This window comes from Gymnoscopelus microlampas (genome assembly GCF_963454915.1).
Source record: "Gymnoscopelus microlampas genome assembly, chromosome: 2".
NCBI lineage: Eukaryota > Metazoa > Chordata > Actinopteri > Myctophiformes > Myctophidae > Gymnoscopelus > Gymnoscopelus microlampas.
Window position 1 is genome coordinate 41,954,439 of NC_139939.1, and position 22,818 is coordinate 41,977,256.

At 41.1% G+C, this 22,818-nt stretch overlaps 2 protein-coding genes across 3 annotated transcripts in view; both read right to left on the minus strand.

The window, feature by feature from the left end:
- Window positions 1-14,323, minus strand: part of LOC311055300 (venom factor-like) — a gene marked incomplete at its 5' end in the record, with an annotated part of 39,694 nt that extends 25,371 nt beyond the window's left edge. The window contains 11 exons of the mRNA XM_084071430.1: window positions 191-343; window positions 4,900-5,015; window positions 6,864-6,978; window positions 7,871-7,973; window positions 8,240-8,327; window positions 9,097-9,179; window positions 10,221-10,293; window positions 10,531-10,696; window positions 10,963-11,158; window positions 12,835-12,851; window positions 14,252-14,323. Coding sequence (XP_083927556.1) covers window positions 191-343; window positions 4,900-5,015; window positions 6,864-6,978; window positions 7,871-7,973; window positions 8,240-8,327; window positions 9,097-9,179; window positions 10,221-10,293; window positions 10,531-10,696; window positions 10,963-11,158; window positions 12,835-12,851; window positions 14,252-14,323 — 1,182 coding nt within the window. The remainder of the gene's footprint in view (window positions 1-190; window positions 344-4,899; window positions 5,016-6,863; window positions 6,979-7,870; window positions 7,974-8,239; window positions 8,328-9,096; window positions 9,180-10,220; window positions 10,294-10,530; window positions 10,697-10,962; window positions 11,159-12,834; window positions 12,852-14,251) is intronic.
- Window positions 13,423-22,252, minus strand: yju2b (YJU2 splicing factor homolog B). Of its 2 annotated transcripts, XM_084042330.1 has the most exons (12): window positions 22,171-22,252; window positions 20,762-20,806; window positions 20,367-20,420; window positions 20,158-20,240; window positions 19,641-19,696; window positions 18,751-18,811; window positions 18,375-18,517; window positions 17,661-17,833; window positions 16,781-16,919; window positions 15,515-16,391; window positions 15,004-15,327; window positions 13,423-14,695 (listed from the first exon to the last, which is right to left on the minus strand). In XM_084042330.1, the coding sequence occupies exons 2-10, from the start codon at window positions 20,762-20,764 to the stop codon at window positions 15,850-15,852; spliced, it is 1,254 nt and encodes a 417-aa protein (XP_083898456.1). In that variant the 5' UTR covers window positions 20,765-20,806; window positions 22,171-22,252; the 3' UTR covers window positions 13,423-14,695; window positions 15,004-15,327; window positions 15,515-15,849. The 2 variants fall into 2 exon arrangements, with proteins under 2 accessions (XP_083898456.1, XP_083898455.1); XM_084042329.1 differs by having other exon boundaries at window positions 13,423-15,327.
- Window positions 22,253-22,818: the final 566 nt, after the last annotated feature.

Consider the following 22,818-nt stretch of genomic DNA (forward strand, 5'->3'; position numbering starts at 1 on the left):
ACGCACACATGCACGCGCACACACGCACACACACACACACACACACACACACACACACACACACACACACACACACACACACACACACACACACACACACACACACACACACACACACACACACACACACACACACACACACACACACACACACACACACACACACACACACACATGTGACGGTACTGACTGAGATGATGTGAGAATTCAGCTCCTTGGGCATGTTGATGGAGGTTTTAAAGGTGCCAGAGGTGCCAGAGGTGCCAACAATGGGTGTGTCCAGGTGACTCAGTTTGACCGCCACATTACGAGCCGGGGAACCATCGTGGTTGCTCACTTGCATCTGGACATGAGGAAGATCAGGAGATTTTACTGACTATAAAACTCTATTGTGTCATTTTATTTTGTGAATAAAATGTTATTTTGTCCAATCTGTATGGTAGAGAATGTTAATACAATATAACGTATATACAATTACAAAAATATATACACCCCATGGAGACTTGAATTCATGGACACTTTTTTAGTTTTTGTCGCATTCCTAAGCCAATCATTTGATGACCAGCGGACCGGTAGGCAGCGGTTCCGGTAGGAGACACAAAGGAGACTCTTTAGCTGAATTCCAATGCCTAAAATCCCTCCCACTCGATCACTCCAGCTTGACCCGGAAATAGTTTGGTCCCAATTGGTCATTTGCTTTTTGGAGGAGCCGAGTGGGCTCTCCGAGTGGCGATCCCTTTTTCTACCCCTTGTTTTTCAGTAGCGGGGGGCGGGGGGCGGGGAGCGGGGGGCGCCCTAGTCCCTACGTCACATCCTAGACGGATAGCTCCGCCCACACTGGGCGAGCGCTGTCAGTGCAGCGGAAGTCGATGCGCAGACGGCTTTGTTGTTGAAGCCCGACTGACGCACGCTCATGAGAAACAGCAGAAATGAAATCTGGCGAAAACAGTTGCGTGCATTAAACTTTAAAGGAAACATGCAGTCTAAATATATAATAAATATCCATTTGCCTAATTCACCACTACTTTTGCGACTGTGTCTCAACGTGTTTTTACTGGTTAAATAAAGGTTAAGTAAAAAATAAAATTTGCGTTTGAAACTTAGTATTTCTCTAAATATTACACTTTCACGACAGCCTAAGTATAAACTGTTATATTAGATGAGTGAAACAGCTGTCTCACCACTACTTTTGCGACTGTGTCTCAACAATTTACAATTGTCTATATTTTTACTTCTACTCCACTACAGTTATTACATTATAAAACATAAATTAACCACTTTAGCCCTATTGTATACCTAGGCTATTTGAAAATAGCAGATCTACAATATATTTTTACTACTCCACTACAGTTATTACATTATAAAACATAAATTAACCACTTTAGCCCTATTGTATACCTAGGCTATTTGAAAATAGCAGATCTACAAGACAATTTCCAATTGTCTATATTTTTACTTCTACTCCACTACAGTTATTACATTATAAAACATAAATTAACCACTTTAGCCCTATTGTATACCTAGGCTATTTGAAAATAGCAGATCTACAATATATTTTTACTACTCCACTACAGTTATTACATTATAAAACATAAATTAACCACTTTAGCCCTATTTTATACCTAGGCTATTTGAAAATAGCAGATCTACAAGACAATTTCCAATTGTCTATATTTTTACTTCTACTCCACTACAGTTATTACATTATGAAACATAAATTAACCACTTTAGCCCTATTGTATACCTAGGCTATTTGAAAATAGCAGATCTACAATATATTTTTACTACTCCACTACAGTTATTACATTATGCAACTGTTTTCGCCAGATTTCATTTCTGCTGTTTCTCATGAGCGTGCGTCAGTCGGGCTTCAACAACAAAGCCGTCTGCGCATCGACTTCCGCTGCACTGACAGCGCTCGCCCAGTGTGGGCGGAGCTATCCGTCTAGGATGTGACGTAGGGACTAGGGCGCCCCCCGCTCCCCGCCCCCCGCCCCCCGCTACTGAAAAACAAGGGGTAGAAAAAGGGATCGCCTCCGAGTGCGCATGGAGCGAGTGTACATGAAGTGTACGCTCGACCACTGTTCACGTCTCCTCGCGGAAGACTTCCGCGTCACGTGGACACGTTTTTTTCCTTCTCCCGTGACGTATCCATGGTCCTCCTCCACACGTGGCCACACAAACACTGCTTGAAACCTGAAACCATGCCGAAAACACCGGCCCCGTTTGAAAATATATGCCAGGGACCCCCCCATAAGAGAAGATTTTTACGGCCATAGCAGTGATTCTTAATCATTTTAATTTTAAGGATATCCAGTTTTTATATGGATTAAGCCAAGGACCCCATTTCATAAAATGTCTATCAATCATTTGGCTGGAGATCCCCTGGAACCCCTTCAAGTTAAGTACAATTTTAAGGTATTTTTACTTTACTGGAGTATTTCCAGTTTTCAATATTTTTACTTCTACTTCATTACATCTCAGAGGCAAATATGGTACTTTTTTACTCCACTATAATTATTTGAAAACTTTAGTTACTAGTTACTTTATAAAACATACATTAACCACTTCAGACTAGGCTACAGTATACAGTGTTGTGCCTGAACGCGTTCAATGAACGATCGTTCATGAACTCGTTCGTATTTTGGGCGAACGTGAACTGAACGTACTGTATATCCGCTAGATGAACGTTATTGTGAACGCGTTCATTCTGGCGTTTGTGAACGGCGTTCTCTCTTCGTTCAAACTTCGTTCAAGAGTGTCCCAAAATTCCATGGTTACATCGGTTTGTCATGTTGTATTTCATCCTATTCTGTGTTTCCGAGGCGTCTCGAACGCACCATCAGCCAAAAAAAGAGAAAAGCAAGGCGGCGTCTCACATTCATGTGCGCAGAGCGGAGACCGACACCGAGTGAACAGTCTCATTGCAGCGACAGCTAGTGAACAGGACAGGCAGTTACGGCCACTCGGCCAGGGCGAAGAGCTGACACTTTATCCGCTCTGCGAAGCTCATTTCCCGGCCACAAGCATTTGGAAGTTGACTTGTGTCTCTTCCAAAGTATCGGTGTTGTTTCCTTGGCTTCACTGCCGACAAAATTAACTTGAAGCTGGGCTGAATTAATAAAGTAAACACCGCGGAACGGCGAAATGAGTTTGGGATCATGTCACAACAACATGTCCGGACCGTGGCTGATGCGTCGTGCACCGTAGCCTACAGCCGACTTTAGGACGGTAGCCCCGGCCCCCGAACCTCTGAATGAACGTATAGTAGTCTGGACGTCCGACCCGACTTTATTTTGGCATTAAAAGTGGACTTCTGCACCTGGCTTTTGATGTTAACAGTGTCATACACTCACTTTGACAAGCCCCCAGCCCCCCCGCCAAGATGAATGAAAAATTAAAACACCATTACATTATTATGCATTACATTAGTATTAACCACATGAACCCCAGATGGGGGGAACATAAGCCAAAAATAGCCGATCTACAAGCTCACAACGTGTTGCAGCGCGACGCGTTGTGAGCTTGTAGATCTGCTATTTTTGGCAGAGAGAAAAAAAGCGTCCAAGAAAAGTAGGCCTCCCACCAAGATGAATGAAAATCTTTAGAAAATAGCAGATCTACAAGCTCACTGTGTCGCACCGTGACCTGTTGTGAGCATAGAGGTATAGGTTGTGAGCTTGTAGATCGGCTATTTTCCAATAGCCAAAACTTAAATAGGGCTGAAGTGATTCATGTATTTGCAAAATCTACATAGTAACTAGTAACTTCAGTTTTCAAATAATTAAAAATAAGTACAATATTTGCCTCTGAGATGTAGAGTAGAAGTAAGTAAGTACTGAAAACTGCTAATACTCTAGTAAAGTAAAAGTACCTCAAAATTGTACTTAAGTACAGTACTTGAATAAATGTACTTAGTTACTTTACACCACTGGAAATAATAAATATAGGGTGCTTTGTGTATGTACACCAGAGAGGATATAATGTATAAGAAAATTAAATAAATAACATTGGTTTTATAATGTATTGGGTAAAAAATAAAAGTATAGTAATAATAATAAATAATAGATTCGGATGCATCCTGCTCCATATACAATACAATACAATGCACTGCTTTTCGGTTAATCATTCAAGTTTGAGACAATAAAAATATGCGATTAATAAGCGATTAATCGCGCGATTAACTACACAAATCATGCGATTAATCGCGATTAAAAATTTTAATCGCCTGACAGCACTAATATATATTGAAAAAAAAGAACGAAAAAGAACTGAACTAGTTCATTTTTTGAAACATGAACTTTAGTTCAAAATTTTGAATTATGAACTGAACTTTGAACTAGTTCATTTTAAAATTTGTGAACTGAACTTTGAACTAGTTCATATTTTAAGTGAACTTTCCCAACACTGACAGTATATATACTTTGGGTCTTTGGCGATTTCAAAATATTATTTTGCATAATCGTCATAATCGTTTCCGTGTTGAAAAATCAAAGCTGATCTACAAGCTTACAGCACGTCACTTTGTGGCGTGTTGTAAGCTTGTATATCGGCTATTTCCGCTATTTTAACTTTTCTTTTTTTATATAAAATTATATATTATATATTTTTATATATTTGTCATATCTGCCCTGTGCAATATTTGAATACGAAGCCTAAAAGGCAAACAGAAATTACATTTCTATTCATATGTTCCAATGTTCAATGCTAAAAACACAATTAAATCGTTAATCGCAATTATTTGTGTGACAATTAATCGTCAACTTAAATTTGTAATCGTGACAGCCATATGCGCAGCATGTTGATTTTCTTCCACATCTCCCAGGAAATCTAGACATTTACTGGTCTGTTTTCCTACATTTACAGTACGATCTGAATGCCATTTATGCAGGATCTTACAGCGATGTCAAAGGGCATGCCCGGCTTGAAGAACTTTGGCGTGCCTCTGAAGGATAGGACATAAGGAGACTGTACGATCTTGATACCCGTCTTCTGACCCTCGACCAGGTCACTGCCTACAGAGGAGAAAAGAGAGAACTTTATATTCAGCCTAGGTCGGGGTCACATAGGCAAATATTTCTTGACATGTATATATATATTTTTTTTATAATCTTGGTTAGGTTTTATTCACACAAACATACAAACATACCACACATTAGTTTTTCTTGATTTTTCAAACACTGCCCTCATATTACAAAAAAGACCAACCTTCACTTTCCTATGTTACTGAATGCATGGTCAGGGACCATATGCAATACCTTTCCGGACCACCAGACCACTAAGGGAGCTCTCTCTCCTGCGTCCCACACAGTGTGCTGGTGTTTATTTGTCCACAGGGCTAAAGGGCATATTGATGCATCTCTGTGTACACAATTTGACAGTCTGACTACAGCCAGGAATGTCCAAGCACCGAGCAATATGAGTATTGCCTTACATTAGCAACCAATAGGCCCGGACAGCTGGTGTAGTAGTCCGAGTACCTAGGCTGCTAATGACAGCGTGACGCGTGTCGCGGGTTTGAATCCCGTTCCCGACGACCTTTGCTGCGTGTCACTCCCCATCTCTCTCTCCCCATTTCCTGTCAGTCTACTGTATTCTATCAAATAAAGGCAGAACCACCCCCCAAAAAAGAAGTGACCAAGCATGTTTATAGATATGTATTACTTGTGATAGTATTTTACAGTACTTCATGACCGCCCCACCCCTCCCAAGTGTTGTCAATTCCAACCACAATCTTCCACTGACGCGATTTAAAAATGTCACTGCAAATAAAAGCGATAACCTGTACGAATGAGGCACAATTTACGGTATATGAATCGTTTGATGAGAAATATTCACCATTTATATCACGCTCAATGTATGTTTATTGGCATGTTGTCTACGCAGAATGTAAGATTGTTCAACAGTCGTCTTTTGTTGTACACTGTGGCCCCATTTCCACCAAAAGAACTTTGGTTCTAGAACTGGTTCCGTTCTAGATTTTTGGAACCTTGGTGCTTTGATGGAACCAGCTGCGAACCAGCTTGCGTTTCCACCAGTTTTAAGCACCGGTTTTAGGCGCCCGCCTGTGGAGCAGGAGTCCCCCAATTGCCCCAGGTTCGATTCCAGGCCTGGCCAACAATGTGTTGAATATGATCGGTTGAACTGTCCATTTCACAGGGGAAATTCAATCGACAATGGCAGATACAGTTTCCCTTTTCTTTTTTTAATGATGACTTATCGCTTGCTTTTGCCATTGTTTATATCGCATCTGCATCTTCCAACCTGTAGAATAGTGACACGCCCACTTTGGTTCCCAGTTCAGGGCAAGAAAAAACAAGTATTTTTTGGTTCCAGTTCTGAACCAACTTTTAAGGTTCTGAACCAATTTATTTTCAGTGGAAACACTCTGAACTGGTTCAAAATTAGGCGGCCAAAAAGGGGCCTGTGTGCTGTTCTGCTTGTGGTTGCGCTGAATTGCCAAATACATTTCTTATGTTACTTTTAGACTGGTGAATAAAGAGTTTGTAAGATAAGTGTTGTTTTTTTATACTGGTACCTCACCAATGCAATCGTATTCCATTGGTGAGGTAAATATTATTTTATTTCGTAAATATTATTTTATTTCAGTGGTTCTCAAACTTTTTTTCTCAAATTTCAAGGACCCCCATAACTCTGGGAGTGTAGGAATGGAACCAAATGGACCCCGTAAGGATCCATTTGGTTCCATGTGTACACTCTCAGAGTTACAGACACGTAATTCTTTTTGGAACCCCTTCAAGAAACCCTGAGGGTCCTGAACCCCAGTTTGAGAACCACTGCTCTATTTTACCACATTTACACATGCCATGACATTAAACCCACCCATATTTCAATGCTCTTACCAGTTTTAGTGAGGACAGAGGCCTTGACGTAGATGGAGTTGCCCACCAGTGATCCGATGTTTGGGTACGCTGCCTTGAGCTCGTCAATGCTCAGTTTGACCACTCCACCATCCAGCTGCAGACCAGATGCAATCAGAACGGTGCATTAACCACATGAACCCTAATAGCCGTACACCATTCTGGGGGCGAACATTCGGCCAAAATAGCCAATCAAGCTTGTAGATTGGCGAACAGATTTGGAGAGGGAAAAAAGAAGCTGACCAAGGGCCCTATCTTGCCTTATGTCTAAACCTTTTTGGCATTTTTTACTATTTTGAAAAACATTTTAAAATAGTTCAAATAGCCGATCTACAAGCTCACAATGTGTCGATGTAGATCGGCTATATGAACAATTTTTGTTTCATTCAAACAAAGCTTACATAATTGGATTATCACTCATTGTAATTATAGCAGAACGTATAGCAGGGAATGCATTCACATTCAGCAGTGTATAGGGCTGCAATTATCAATCACTTTGTTAGCGAATATTCTATCGATTACTTTTTAGGCAAATATTCGAGAAGCGTGTGTTTTGGATCATTAAAAAATATATATATAAATGAATGAATCAACGTGAAGAAATTGTAATAGATTTGTTTCTAATTTTATACTTTGTCGTAAGATCTTGTGCAAAAATTCCAACATTTTTCTGTATTTCTATTATCTATGCTTTGTTTTTTGTTTTTAAATAATCGATTAGGTTTATTAACTGTTGCACCCCTAGTTGTGTGTTGTCACAAGGGTCATCATAGCTGCTAAACTGTGGGATGCAGCAGTTACTTACATACTGTACATCATAGCTGCTATAGCAGGTAGAACCCACTTAAAGCCCACATGGGCAAACCCAGTTAAACCCACTGACATTGCCCACTTGGGGCCCATATAGTTCAGCCCATATTGAAACCATATGGGACCCTCGTGGGCGTGCTGGCTGGGTAAACTGTGGGATGCAGCAGTGACTTACGTACATCAGTGACACGCTTTACAGCTGGCAGCCTTCTCATCTCCTTGTTCACCTGCACTCCAAACACCACGTATGCTGTTCCCTGCACTGGCTCTCCATACAGGTACCTGCAACGCACAGCACCAAAACAGCACCTCAGTCACACTGGTAATGCTGTCCGACTTCAACGCTGGCTCAATTGGCTGTGCATAAATGTGGTCCTGGGGCTCGAGAAAGGTGGCATACCTGTTTCCTGTTTCCCATTGCTTCGTTTGATTGGCTCAGCAGCAAATTTTGTTTTTTGAACCGGAAACGCATACAGTGTGAAAGTGTCATGTGTTTCCTCTGTGTGTGTGTGTGTGTGTGTGTGTGTGTGTGTGTGTGTGTGTCAGACCTGGCTTGGATCTCCACCTCCAATTCAGTGTCATCCAGGCTGAAGTAGGACGTTTTGGGACTCAAGGTAATGTTGAAGGCAGGGAGCACTAAAACAAGAAACGCACGCACGCACGCACACACACACACACACACACACACACACACACACACACACACACACACACACACACACACACACACACACACACACACACACACACACACACACACACACACACACACACACACACACACACACACACACACACACACGATGCAGTATTTAAAAGACATTAATGATCCTGATCAATACTATTCATTGTCTATTAACAGCATTGAACCATGAACCTTGAACCTTGAACATAAACAGAGCGTTTTCCCGTAAAAGGTTTTACTTTTGATTTAGATTTTTTATTTTCTCCAAAGTCATTCAAGATTTAAGATTAGAAAAGCTATGAAAGACTTGCATAATTCATTAAAATGTCATTGAACTTAAGTGAATAATTATAATGTTTATTTTTTCCCCCACAAATGTTCAAATATACCAAAAATAGCACATTTACAAGCTTAGCTTACGACGCCTCACAATGGGACACATTGTGAGCTTGAAGATCTGCTAATTTCCCTATGAATACAGGTGTACATTGAGATTTTGACCTGCCCATTGGTGTGCCTTAACAAAAACGTTTGAAAACCACTGCTTTAAGGTGAACCATCAATGATTACTGTCAATCTGATGACAAAAGGAAATGGGGTAAATATATATTAATCAATGCACACAAACTCAGGTACACATACACACACATACATATGCAAAATATCAACTTTCAAAAACAAATGGAGGCCTCAGTCTGCTGGGATTTCAAGTTGGCCTACCATATTTCTTCACTTCAAACTGGGAAGTGAAGGTGTTCTGTGGCCAGTGGTCAAACTTAGCAATTACAGTCCATGTTCCTTCACTGCCAAAGAAAGTCAATCAGGTTAGAAATGGTGCAAATAATTACATGTAGAAAGTAAGTGTAAGAGTGGTAGCCTGAATGTTACTTGTTAATGCGGTGTGTTGTCACCATCGTGAGTAAATGCAGTGGTGGAAAAAGTACTCAAATGTTTTACTTAAGTAAAAGTATCGATACTGCAATGTATAAGTACTCTGTTACAAGTACATGTCTAGAATTCTAAATTTACTTGAGTAAAATTACAAAAGTATTGGTATCTAAATGTACTTAAAGTACCACAAGTAAAAGTATTAAAATGTTTGAAAATAGCAGATCTACAAGCTCACAAGCTTGTAGATCTGTTATTTTCAAAAAGCCTAGGTATACAATAAGGCTAAAGTGGTTAATATATGTTTTATAATGTAATCATTTATATCTGCAAAGTAACTAGTAACAAAGGTTTTCAAACAATTGTAGTGGAGTAAAAGTACAATATTTGCCTCTGAGATGTAGTGGAGTAGAAGTAAAAGGATAGGCAATTGGAACTACTCCGGTAAAGTAAAAGTACCTCAGAATTGTACTTAAGTACAGTACTGGAGTAAATGTACATGGTTACTTACACCACTGAGTAAATGGCACCTAACTGGAATAAATGAGAAAAGATTTGGAAGGTGTTGTTGTGAGTCAAGCTAGCATTCATCTTACTTCACGAGCTCAGAGAGAAGGAGAGTTTCAACGAGGACACCTCCAACGGCTTTGCTCCTGTAGGTCTGTTTAATCACCACACCTTCCGCATTCTGACACGCACGCACGCACGCACGCACGCACGCACGCACACACACACACACACACACACACACACACACACACACACACACACACACACACACACACACACACACACACACACACACACACACACACACACACACACACACACACACACACACACACACACACACACACACACACTTTGACTTTAGTGTTATATTCTATCCAATCGAGGGACAAGGGAACTGAAAGCAATCTGTGATCAATTTGAAAATGTATAATTTATCATCAGACACCTTGAACTCCAGGGTGATGGTACCGTTGTCGGCCTTGAAGGTGTGTGTTGATACGAACGCCCTGCATCGCACTGGAGAGAGACACAAACAGAGAGACCAGGGGTAATCAATGTGTGCATACTATAACTCTATGGTTCATACAGGGACACATTCAGGTAGTCTGCTCATTTGTATGTCCATGGCAAAAATTACATTTTGACAAGCCAGCATGGCGATAAGAGACGTTCACTTTCGAATGACACTCGGGGTGACATCAAAAAGCAAATTAAAGCCTGGTTTCTTCCATCTGGTGTCATTCCAACACTCACAGGTATCTCCGGGCTTATAGACGGGCTTGTCTGTTTGGATGAAGATGTAGCCAGAGTGAAAGGACACCATCACAACCCGCTCCTCCACGTGGTAGAAGCCAAACTCCACCTTCAGGCGCACATACTTGTTCTTGTCGCCGTCCCGACCCAGCTGTTCCGATGGAAGCTGGAAGTATTGAAAGTATAAGGGGCAGTGGTGGGAAAAATACTCAAATCTTTTCACTTAAGCAAAAGTATCAATACTGCAAGTATTCTGTTACAAGCTTGAGTAAAAGTACAAGAGTATTGGCATCAAAATGTACTTAAAGTACCAAAAGTAGAAAGTACTCATTATGCAGAATGTCCCATTTCAAGTTTTCAAATGTATGAAAACCTTTTGAAAATAGCAGATCTACAAGCTCACAATGCATCGCGATGCGACGCATTAATCACCTGGATGGTCTTGAGTATGTGGTAGTCATTAGCCTGACTGAGGGTCGCTGATTCCAGGACGAGTAGGCTTCCCGTACTGAAGTCCAGGATTTGGATGGTGACTGTGACTGTGAGATCGCCGCTCAGGCCGCTGGCCTCCAAGTAGATGTTCTCCTCACTGTCTGCCCTCAGCACATCAGGAGCCACCAGGTTGAAGCTATAGGCCCAGGACGGAGGAATTAAGGGACACGGGGGGACAGGGACATCAGGAAGTGTGACATGGAGTAGAGGGGTGGACAGATCGTGCAGTACATGAGAAATAGTAATAAATAAAAACAAGTCTGTTAGATATTAAAGGTAGGGTAAGTGATATTTTGTGGTTAAAACAAAAGTTTTAGCAAAAGGTTAAAGCACTATATTCTGGATATAGTGTTTGTTCAGTCAAAGGGATCTCCAGCTCTTTAATAAACAAAAGGTACATTGTCAAGTGGGTGACAGAATTCCAGCCAATCAGGAGAGAGTACCCATTTATCAGCTTCAATTTTATAGTGTTTCAGTTCCAGTTTTGTCAGCTAATTTCTTTGTCATCACTTCCAATTTCACTTGTTGGTATCCGGCCATGAAAATGCATTTTCTGTTTAATAAAGAGCTGGAGAGACATGGAGACTCCTGTTACTGAACAAACACTCTATAGCAATGAGTACAATCAGAATATAGAGCTAACACTTATTTTAACAAAAAAATCACTTACCTTCCTTCAAATAATACCAATTAATTAGGCCTACAAAACAAATTAACATCAAGACTAAAACAGGCAACATGTAAAATAGGTATTGACAGATTAACCACTAAAACCCTATACTTGATTGACCAGATTCCCAAGGACTCTATACTCAGGCCCACTTTTACTCTATGCTAAATATCTTGGCCGAAAATAGGAGATCTACAAGCACACGTGTCACAAGCTTGTAGATCTGCTATTTTAACTGAATGTTAGCCCCAAAATAGGACGAATAGGGTTCAAGTGGTTAAATAAATGTCTGTTTTAAGATGCAGAATATGAGCAATGCATTGTAGGCCTATGTGCAAACACTATGTAATGTCCAACGACAAACAAGAGGCAGCACTGTACCTTGGTGTGTTTGAGATGACTGGTGGCTGACCCCTTGATAATAATAAAAACAAAGATCACGTCAGGAGAGCATTAATATTCAGTATTTGTAGGTCAGTAATAAGTTATTACTAATAACTCCCACTTCAAAACCAAAAGGTATTTGTTTTGTCTACTTACTCATGCAACTTGAAGTAATGGTCAATGGGCTCGAATCTGGAAGGGATATTTTGGACATCATATCACAAAACATAGTAGAACCAAACTGCTTGACAACAGTGTTAATCTTGACAGCACATTTTGATTTAGTTAGTCATGGTCTTTTGAATATTCATATATATTCATAGTCATATCTTAGTCATCTGAAATGTTTGTTTTATTCGACTAAATATCATTAGATTTTAGTCGACTATATCTACAGTACAGTTGATTTTGTGGACAAAAATGTATTTTGGCGGGCCTTGATGGCATCGTAATGGCCGATTTTACACTTGGTTGCATGCTGAAAATAGCCGATCTACAAGCTCACAACGTGTTGATCGGCAATTTTCAGAGCACCTGAGCACAACCAAACATAAAAGTGTCTTTTAGTTCTACTGGATCTCTTTGTTGACGAAATTGTCAATAGATGTATTCTTAGTTTTAGTCATCACAGCTTAGTTTTTGATTAGCTTTCGTCAGTGGAAAAAGGTATAGTCACCAAAAGATTTTCGTCATAGTTTTAGTCGACGAAATGAACACTGTTTGACAAGAGTTTAGATTTCAGAATGTTTTACTCCTACCTTGAACTCCATGGGAACTGGGCATGGGACACATGGGACATACAGGAGAGTATGAGGAGCAGAAAGAGTTGAAGCCTCCACCAAGTCATGCTGGCTGACTCTTGTGAACTATGGCCATCTATCTGTCAAACAGTCTGCTAATATACAACCCCCCCCCCCACACACACACACACACACACACACACATTTAACAGCAGAAGCTGGACCAAGCAGCTTGAAGCAGGTCAAATTAGGACAGTAGGATTGTGTAGTTGTTAAAGGAGTAGTTCAGCCAGAAAATTACTTGTTTTCTACCAATTACACACCCCATGAAGCCTTGAATCCATGGAGATGTTTTAGTTTGTGTCACATTCTTAAGGCAATAATTTTATGACTGGGTCATCACTCAATAGGAGACTCAGTAGAAGACTCCGCAAGTCTCCTATAACAGAGACTCTTTGGTCATCAAATTATTGGCTTAGGAATGATACAAAAACAAAAACATTCTCCATGAATTCAAGCCAAAGCTTCATGGGGTGTGTAATTGATAGAAAATAATACATTATTTGGGTAAACTACTCCTTTATGACACTTTATGAGATCCATAGCTCAATGATGACACCAAGTGGCTGCCCTGTGGAAGTGCTCCTGTCCCCGAGTCAACTCCAAAGACACTCATACAGACATAGTAGTATTAGTGAGACATGAGTCAAAGTTTATTTCCTTTTGCCTGATTATTTCTTCTTCCAATATGAGTTCCACTGTTCTAGTCACAGCTGAAAAACATTCAGAAGATTCAGTAGGAAATAAATCTATATTTTAGCAACGTTTGCCTCAAAGGCGGTCAAAATGTTGTCAGTTCAATAACTCCATGGACTTAAAAAGTCAAACTCACCATATCAACCATTTTAAATGACCTAGCAAAACCTCAACAATATTTAGCCATACATGTTCCAAGTCATCTTTTTTTAGACAGCAGTGTACAGACACCTGCAGAAAGAATTGGTATGACACCTGCTTCATTAAGACTGTCTTATAAGAAAAGTTATTTGTTGTAACATGGAAAAACACATTGCATAGCTTGAAGAACTGATCTTCAAGTCAACGTGTCACACAGCTTTAACAACACCGTTAGAGAAGGAGCTGTCAAGCCATCCCATCACTGGTTACTAAAGATCTCACAACATTTGTACATAAAAACAAGAAAGCACATGACCTGAACCTGTTTTACGACAGCTTTTCAGGGGATTGTGAATTAGTAATACGTGCCTCATATCGAGACGTCCGTCATGACATATTCATTTATGTGATTATACTAACAATCAAATCACTGAAATGTTATCTCCTGGTTTGGAAAGATTGGGGTAAGACCCATCCATTTGGGGGGAAAGAAATCAGCAAGGATGTCAAAGGTTACAGAGCGTTTAGAAAACAATACAGGGTCTAATAACGGCGTGGCTTCCATGTGGATCTTAGACTCACGTGACCAGTCTACGATGATGTCACTCATCTCTATATTTGATCAAAGGATGTCAGCCAAATCCGACCTTTGACATGCAGTATAAACAAGGGAACCAGGAGACCTGGTACTGCCAGACCCCTAGTGGTTGAGATCTGGATGGCTTCGCATGACGTGCGTGCAGAGGAAAATAGGGACCGACCGACCGACCGACAAAGCCTCATGTAGGCCGACCCCCTGGGTCTGGCAAAGATGGACTACATGTGGCCAATCTATGACGTCAGTCACCTATTATGTCACGTCAGCACTAAGAAGTAATTCATCTCCATACAGGGCAGCCGTAGCTTAGTGGGTAGAGACTAGAGGTCTCTGGTAATCAGAAGATCATTGATTCGCCTCCTGGCACACCCACTTCTACTAGAACTAGAAAACAAATCTTAACACATTGGGTGCCAGTTTTTTTTTAGAACAGAGTACACTGAGTGCCAGGGTTTTTAACCATTTTTTTAGGAGCCGAGATACAGGCTTTTGAAGTCATAAGTTAATCAGAAAGTGGATTGCAGTCAAAATCTTCGGAAAATGATATCTCCTGGTGCTTAGAAGGTAAAAATTAAAAAAAAAATGAAAAAAAAATTTTTTGAATTTTTTTTTTTTTTTTCAAAAACCGTATTTATACGGTTTTGGCACTCCATGTAAGTATTGCAAAAACCGTATATATACGGTTTTGGCACCCAATGTGTTAACATGTTTCCAGTTCAAATCTGCTGCTGTGCCAATCAAATGAAGCTACGGGAAAATTAACTGGAAAAAGGAAAACTGGGACTAGTTATGCAGTGTCTATATTTAGGCCCAATCCGACCTCCACTAACCTCCAGTATAAAATGTATAAAAGAAAGTTTTGAAAAGTTAAATATAAATATTTTAAAAAGTATAAAACATGAAAAACATTTGGGTAGCGTGCACAAGACATGTGGTGCTGATCTGTCCAGTGGTTGAGAGATTAGCCCTGGACACACACACACCCGTACAGTGCCACGCTGTAAAAATAGACATTCCTTATGGTGCGTTTTAACAGCGGGCGACTCTCGGGCGATCGTGGGCGACATCGTCCAAAAGATAAAGAAAGTCTATGAGAGCCGGCGATCGGGCGAAGTGGGCGGGGGGGCGATGAAAGATGGATTTTCTTTATCTTTTGGACGATGTCGCTCGGCATCGCCCGAGTCGCCCGCTGTTAAAACGTACTGTTACAGTTAGATGTGTCCTTAACAAAATTACTTTTTGTTGCATACGTGCAAGAGTAAAAAAAATAGTATTAAAGTTGATCATCTATGCATGAAAGAACTTTTCCATTTGACCAAAGGAGACGTAGACCATGACAACACAAGTATGTTGTCAATGTGGAGACTATGCCACCCGGTTTAGTGGGGCATCGCCACTGAACAGTGCATTGCAATTTATGTCGCTTCATTAACAAACTACACATGAACTAATTTGTTGTTAATAGCTAAAGATTGGACAGGGAGACCACGCCATTATTAGACTATATGTGTGTATTTATTTTATTTTAGACAACTACTTTATTGACTCGAGTCGGATTCAGAGTCACTGCAGTATGCCATCAGTGACGTGAGTCCCAAACTACTGTTGTGCTCTTTTGAGTTCACAGAATCCTGTGTTCTGTCAAGTCCTCCGTCGTCCTCTTCTGCCGCGGTGTTCTCTTGTGTCTCTTTGTCAACACCGTTGTTTGTGTTAGTCACTTCCTGTCCCAGGTGGAGCTGCACAGCGCCTGTACTTGGTCCTCCCTCTTTCCTTACCAGCTCAGAGGCCACACCCACGGGCCTGACGGCTCCGGGGTCTGACTTCCTGCGAAGGACGGCCGCACAGATCTCAGGTCTATTTGCGTGGTTTTCAGTGCGTCTGCGGATGAGGGGACAGGGAGAGGAGGTCGCCGATGGACCGAGGGCTTTGGCCACGGCCGCTTCTTTCCCCTGCAGGCCCAGCTTGTGGAGCAGACTGATCGCGGCGCCACCCTGTGCCACGGAAGGAGACGCGGAGGGAGACTTGAACCAGGAGCGAGAGGAGATCTCCTTCCGTTTAATGTGCTTCTTGTCCTCGTACGCTGGAAGAGGAGGAGCAGACAGGAAGAAAAAAAAGTTAAGTCTGTACAAAGTCAACTGCATTATGAACGTTTAATAGTGACAACCAAACAAGCAAACTTCTCAATCCAAAATGGAGAACCAAAAATCTTCATAGTTGTGTTTATGACTCTTGTGATTGGCCAATTCAAAACAACTAAAAACCTCGTCAGTGCTCTCTTAACCCATTAAAACTGGGAAAGCATCTACTGTACGTCATTTTAGATTTTAACCACTTTAACCATTATTGTATACTTTGGCTATTGAAAAACAGCAGATGTACAAGCCCATAGCGCGTGCCCCGCTATGAGCTTGTAGATCTGCTTTGAAAAATGTTGAAACTTTTAATTGTGTGCGTGTGTCCATTCCTTACAGTCAGGAGCCTGGTAGGTGAGCAGCGCTGCCAGTTTCTTGTCTTCGTCTTTCTCAGGCAGCAGAGGGATGGACAGGTTTGTCCTCTTCCTCACGGCCGTGTCCAGTTCCTCCTGCTCCGCCTGCACTTTCTTCTCCGTCTGCGACACCAGTCAGTTAGAGAACAACTGTCAGTTTACTGAACAATGCTCTCATCCACTAAACACTAATTCCTTTCATCTTAAATTTGTTAAGCTCTGTTGCATTTTTGCATGTCCTCCCATTGTGTTTACAGTCGCCGTTACGTTGTTTAGGTCATTGGTTCTCAAAGTGGGGTCCGCGGACCCCCAGGGGTCCTTGAAGGAGTTCCAGGGGTCCCCAGCTAAATGATGGATAGTTAAGATGGATGGGTCTGTAACTCTGAGAGTGTACAAATGGAACCAAATGGACCCGATTTGTAGTTAAATTAACATTGATTTTACAATATAAATTGGGGTCCCAGAGATAGAAATGCCATTCAATGGTGGTCCATAGCCTAATGCATGTCAAACTGGGGGTCATTGAAATTAAAATGGTTGAGAATCACTGCTAGAGCCATAAAAATCTTCTCTTATGGGGGTCTGGAATATCTTTTCATATGGGGGTCCGCGGGCTAATAAGTGTCAATTTGGGGGTCCTTGACATGGAAAGGTTTGAGAACCACTGGTTTAGGTTCATTATGTGTTCCCCCACCCCACCCACCCAATGTGCTGAAATGAATATGATCGCTATGCTTTTGCAGATTTTAATACCTTCTTTAGAAACCACTTTTTAGGCTTACAACTATTACAATGTTTTACATCACTGACAGTGTCTCAGTTTCTATACTTCTGATTTAACAGAAATAAATGATTATTCAGTACCCTAAACTTCTTGCGGAGGCTGCTGTTGAGCTGGAAGTCCTCTTTCCAGGCGGACCTGTGGTCCTGGATCTCTGACAGCGAAGGCAGAGCCTTCTTCAGCTTCTCCTTGTCTTTCCCACTGTGGTCCAGCTTGTACATAGCATCTGTCTCCAGCTTCTCTTTCTCTGCCCGCTCTGCCCACAGGGAGAGAGCAGAGAGAGAAACATGAGAGAGGGAAGGAGATGAGGGATTGATTAAATGAAGGATAAACACAAGAATTAAATGAGAGAATGACCCCCACTGTAGACTTCATCTACAGTGTAGAATCTACACTGTAGATGAAGGGTGGTGTAGATTCTACACTACTATGGACCACTGGCCAGCATAGAATATATAATTCTAGTTAGGATCAGAGGAGCACTCACTATGTTGCTCTGAGCTCTGTTTAATTAAACATTTTAGGCTCTAAAGCTGTTTTGTGGTAAGTTTATACAGGGTTATGTTTGTCACTTTGTTTGGTTTTGTAACACATCCTAATTGTGTAAATACTTTGGAATAAAACCCCTGCTTTTCCACCTTTAGCTTCACCTGGTTCTTCACAACTTCGGTTATAAATGTATAATCTCAAAAGAACAACTCTAAGCTGGGGATGTACATGTAAGCCCTTTAACACAGACAGCAACAGGGTGAGAGAAGAGCGAGACCGAGACATGAATAAAGGCAGACTGCATGCACCTGTGGTGAGGATCTGTTCATTGTCAGCCATGTCCCAGCGCTCCTCCTTCCTGTTCGCTCCCTTCACTATGACGTAGTCGCAGGTGGCCGGGTCCGTCTGCATCTCGATGTAGTTGACACACAGGTGGCACTTCATCTTGAATCTGGTGAACGGCAAAGAGAAGGCAGTGATCTAGCTGCAGCAGGTTTGCCAAACATGAGGTCCACTTGCACACTAACAAACACAGAACACTATTTTGATCGATGAGAACACCTGAGCAGCAGTGGGAAAAGAGATGCCTGTTCACAGTGTTCTCTCTCCTTATGAGGTCTAGAATAACTTGGACGGAATAACTATTTGATGGATTGGAAATCTACAACCCATTCAGTTGATTACCTGAAAATTGGCGTGGAGTAGTATTTCCCCACTTTCGTCTTCTCAGCGTTGTATCGCACCCCTGTAAAAACAAAAAAAACAAGAGTTACAGTATGAGTCAAGAGTCATGATGAGGTGCCACAATAAAGAGACATGGCGGGGTGGGTTCTTGTGATTATAATAGCCACCTAACAACAGCCATTGTGGTTTAAAATCTCATGGTTGCAGGCCAACACTCACCCAATCCAGGTTAGCAAAGTTGAAACCAGTCTTAAAAAAATGTAACTGGCACAAAACACTAATTTCACTACAGCACATATTATATTTCAAAATGTGTGAGTGAGGCTGGAAAACACGATTCCAATAACCAAAACTGTAAAAGCTGATGATCACGGTTGTCTCTGCCAACAAGTTGTGGTTTGAATCCATAGACGTTGAAGGGATTTATGAAAAAAGGTGTATTTTTTAGGCAACATGTAAAAGTAATTTGTGAGGCCCCATGACCTTGACCACCAAAATATAATTATTAATTTTATCCTTGTTTCCAAGTGGATGTTTGTACAAAATGTCAAGAAATTCCCTCAAGGCATTTCTGAGATTATTGCGTTCACAAAAATAGGACAGACAGACAATCCGAAAGCATAAGGCCCCTGCCACGGCTGTCACCTTAATAAAGGGCTCTCCTCCAGGGTTCTGCAGAGGTACTGTTGACTGGGACTGTGAAGTGCACCAATAACATACTATCGGACCCCTTAACTTTTTTGGGCATTTCTTACTATTTTGAAAAACATTTAGAAATAGTTCAACTAGCCGCTGTACAAGCTCACAATGTGTCGATGTAGATCAGCTATTTTCATCCTATTCATCCTGGTATGGATGAATATGTCACACTTTTTTTCTTTATAACATACCCATGCCAATGTGATTCTTACAGCCGTCACACCAGATGTTGTAGGGCATCTCAAACCTAAATGCAAACAGATAGTCAACGTATCAGTAGAATTAACACTTTCTAAATGCATTTGTTTTTGTGTCATTTCATGTAGAAGTCATTTTTAGGTTTCATTTAATTTGTTTACACATATACTTGTTTTATTGCCAACGTGGGTTCAGTTGTAGACAGTACAATGATATAGATTTCCAGTTCCCTTTAGCTGTGGTGCAAATCGTGATACTGCTGCGGTGGCTCGCCACCACCACCACTGCTGAATCAACACAGTGACCATACTGGTGCTAGGCCTCTTAGGCTTCGTAATAAAACATTGCACAGGTGCAGATATGCCAAATAACTGAAATATACAAAGAAAATACTGTAATAATTTCCACAAAAAAAATAAACAGCAGAAATAGCTGATCTACAAGCTTACAGTGCCTTGTATTATGAAATAATTGTGACAGGCCTAACTGGTGCATGAGTGTTTTACTGACCTGATGATAAGAATGCCTTGTGACAGCTTCCTAGCCCTCTCTCGAAGAGCATGGGTCCCATGGTATCCATTGAGAGAGCCATGCTAGAGAGACGACAGCAATATCAAAAGATAAAGATCAGTTAAGGTCTTTAAAATCATTTAAATGTTAAGATGCTGTCTCTATCAAGTGATCAGCATCAGCTGTTCTGGACTATATGATGACCTCACCTTAACCGGATCAAAATCCGGAGGGTAGTAGTGGTTTTGTCCTTTTCTTTCACCCTGTTAAAAAAAAAAGGAAATAGAAGAGAAACCATTAATTGTAAACATTTACAGATTACATTTTAATCTATACTTATACATTGCATGGTTGATTGGCAAACATAACTACATTTTAATAGGCGTAAGCCTAAAGTGACATCTATGCGGCTAATTTGGCCATGACATTGATTGATTGATTGAATAAATACTTCATTAGTCAGAAATGTAAACAGCACATGGTAGTAAGACATTAAAGCTAAAAGGATAACAAAAAGGTCCTGGGGACTTCATGATTCCATTGTGGTAAATTCAATCATCTACATAGCATACAAAATATCCAGAAAGATACATATTTTGCTCACCATACTGACGTCTGTTTGTCCACACTAGTGGTGGATTCTTTCAACCTGATAAAACAAAATCACATTTTGATTGTTGTTGTTGTAGACAGTAGGTTGTGATGGATATGTTGCTACGTGAATAGCCTTGGATCAAGACTATCATAGCTGTGTTACGAATCTGACTCAATAAAATACATCTATGATAGTCTTGATCCAAGGCTACTATGTAAAACGACATAGCATAATACTGTTTTAATTTACAACATCTCTCCTCCTGGGTCGCCTTCTCTGGTAGCTGCTAAAATCTGCTACAAGCACTGGTCACTTCAGCTAAATACTAGTACGCCTTTTACAGGGATGACTGCTGCTTCTGGCATGAAGTTACTTTGCAGTGTTAAGTTGACTTGAGACCGACCACCATATGCAGGCCAGTGAGTAACCATAACTCTATGTCAGTAACCCTTGACTTGTCCAGACACAGACGTGTATATACTTGGGTCTAGCCTAGCCGCAATCAACTATAGATCCTAGTTTTAATATCTGGAATCTATAGAGTTGCAATACCAACCCTTGACAGCCCATACATCTAAACAGAAAAGTCCTATCTGATGGTATTAAACCATTGGTTCTCAAAGTAGGGTCCGGGTACCCCCAGGGGTCCTTGAGGGGGTTCCAGGGGTCCCCAGCTAAATGATGGACAAGAATCAAATGGACCCTTATGGGTCTGTAACTCTGAGAGTGTACAAATGGAACCATAACGGGTCCATTTGGTTCCATTTGTACACTCTCGGAGTTAGATTAACATTGATTTTACAATATGAATTGGGGTCCCAGAGATATGAATGCCATTAAATGGGGGTCCGTAGCCCTAATGCATGTCAAACTGAGGGTCCTTGAAATTAAAATGGCTGAGAATCACTGCTAAAGCCGTACAAATCTGCTCTTATGGGGGTCCCTGGCTTATCTTTTCAAATGGGGGTCGTCCGCGGGCTAATAACTGTGAATTTGGGGGTCCTTGACATGAAAAAGTTTGAGAACCACTGTATTAAACAACGTTAAACTCACTGGGCTGTCAAAGGGTTGTAATTTCCAACTCTAGATTCCAGATAATAAAAACAGGACCCAATAGAGTTGCTTGCTGCTGTGTCTAGCTCTAGAATGGCTGTGATATATATAACATACATTTCATGTGTGTATTTGGAATACATTTAAAAGGTATGTAATCTCACAGCCATTCTAAGGCTAACATGGGTCCTCCTGTGTGCAGCAAGCAACAGCTACTGTGTGACGCCATAACGTTACAACTCCGTCAAACAAACACAAACAAACACGTTGTAAATGTCACATCAGAAACATGTATGTGATCCCAAAAGTAGCTGTGATCCATCTAATCCCTACGGGCTCAATAGCAAACACAAAAAAATACTCACAAATGATCCTCTTCGTCTTGCAGGTAAAACAACAACGCTGCGTCTCCTTCTTCTTCTTCAGCTTCTACTAGCTGTGTTCAGCTAGCACGGTGTTCGGTGTGTACATCAGTGTTATTGTTCCCCCCATTCACTACATAAATGCAGAACAAGGTAGCCTGTAGTCGTGTATCACCTCGCCAGCCACCACAAGTTAGAATAAAATATGATGTGATTTACCAAACTAAGTATTCCATGAAATACTTGGATAAACTTTTCCGAGATTAATAACATTACATCTCGGTCGGAACAATAATATTGCGACATAAACCGGAAACGGAATGCTGGCGGGCCCTAAACCGGATCTGCAAACTCTGTGGAGTTGATTGATGTAAATACTAGTCACAGGAATAGAATACAATATATGGAGGGAATAGACATGAGCCAGTTTAAATGGCATACTGTGGTGGGAGTACTTGAGTCTGTCTGTAGTCTAATCCAGTGGTTTTCAACCTTTTTTTGCGTCAAGGACCCCCAAATTGACACACATTAGCCCAGGGACCCCCATTTGAAAAGATAAGCCAGGGACATGCAATAAGAGACGGCTCAAGCAGTGATTTTCAACCATTTTAATATCAAGGACCCCCAGTTTAACATGCATTAGGCTACAGA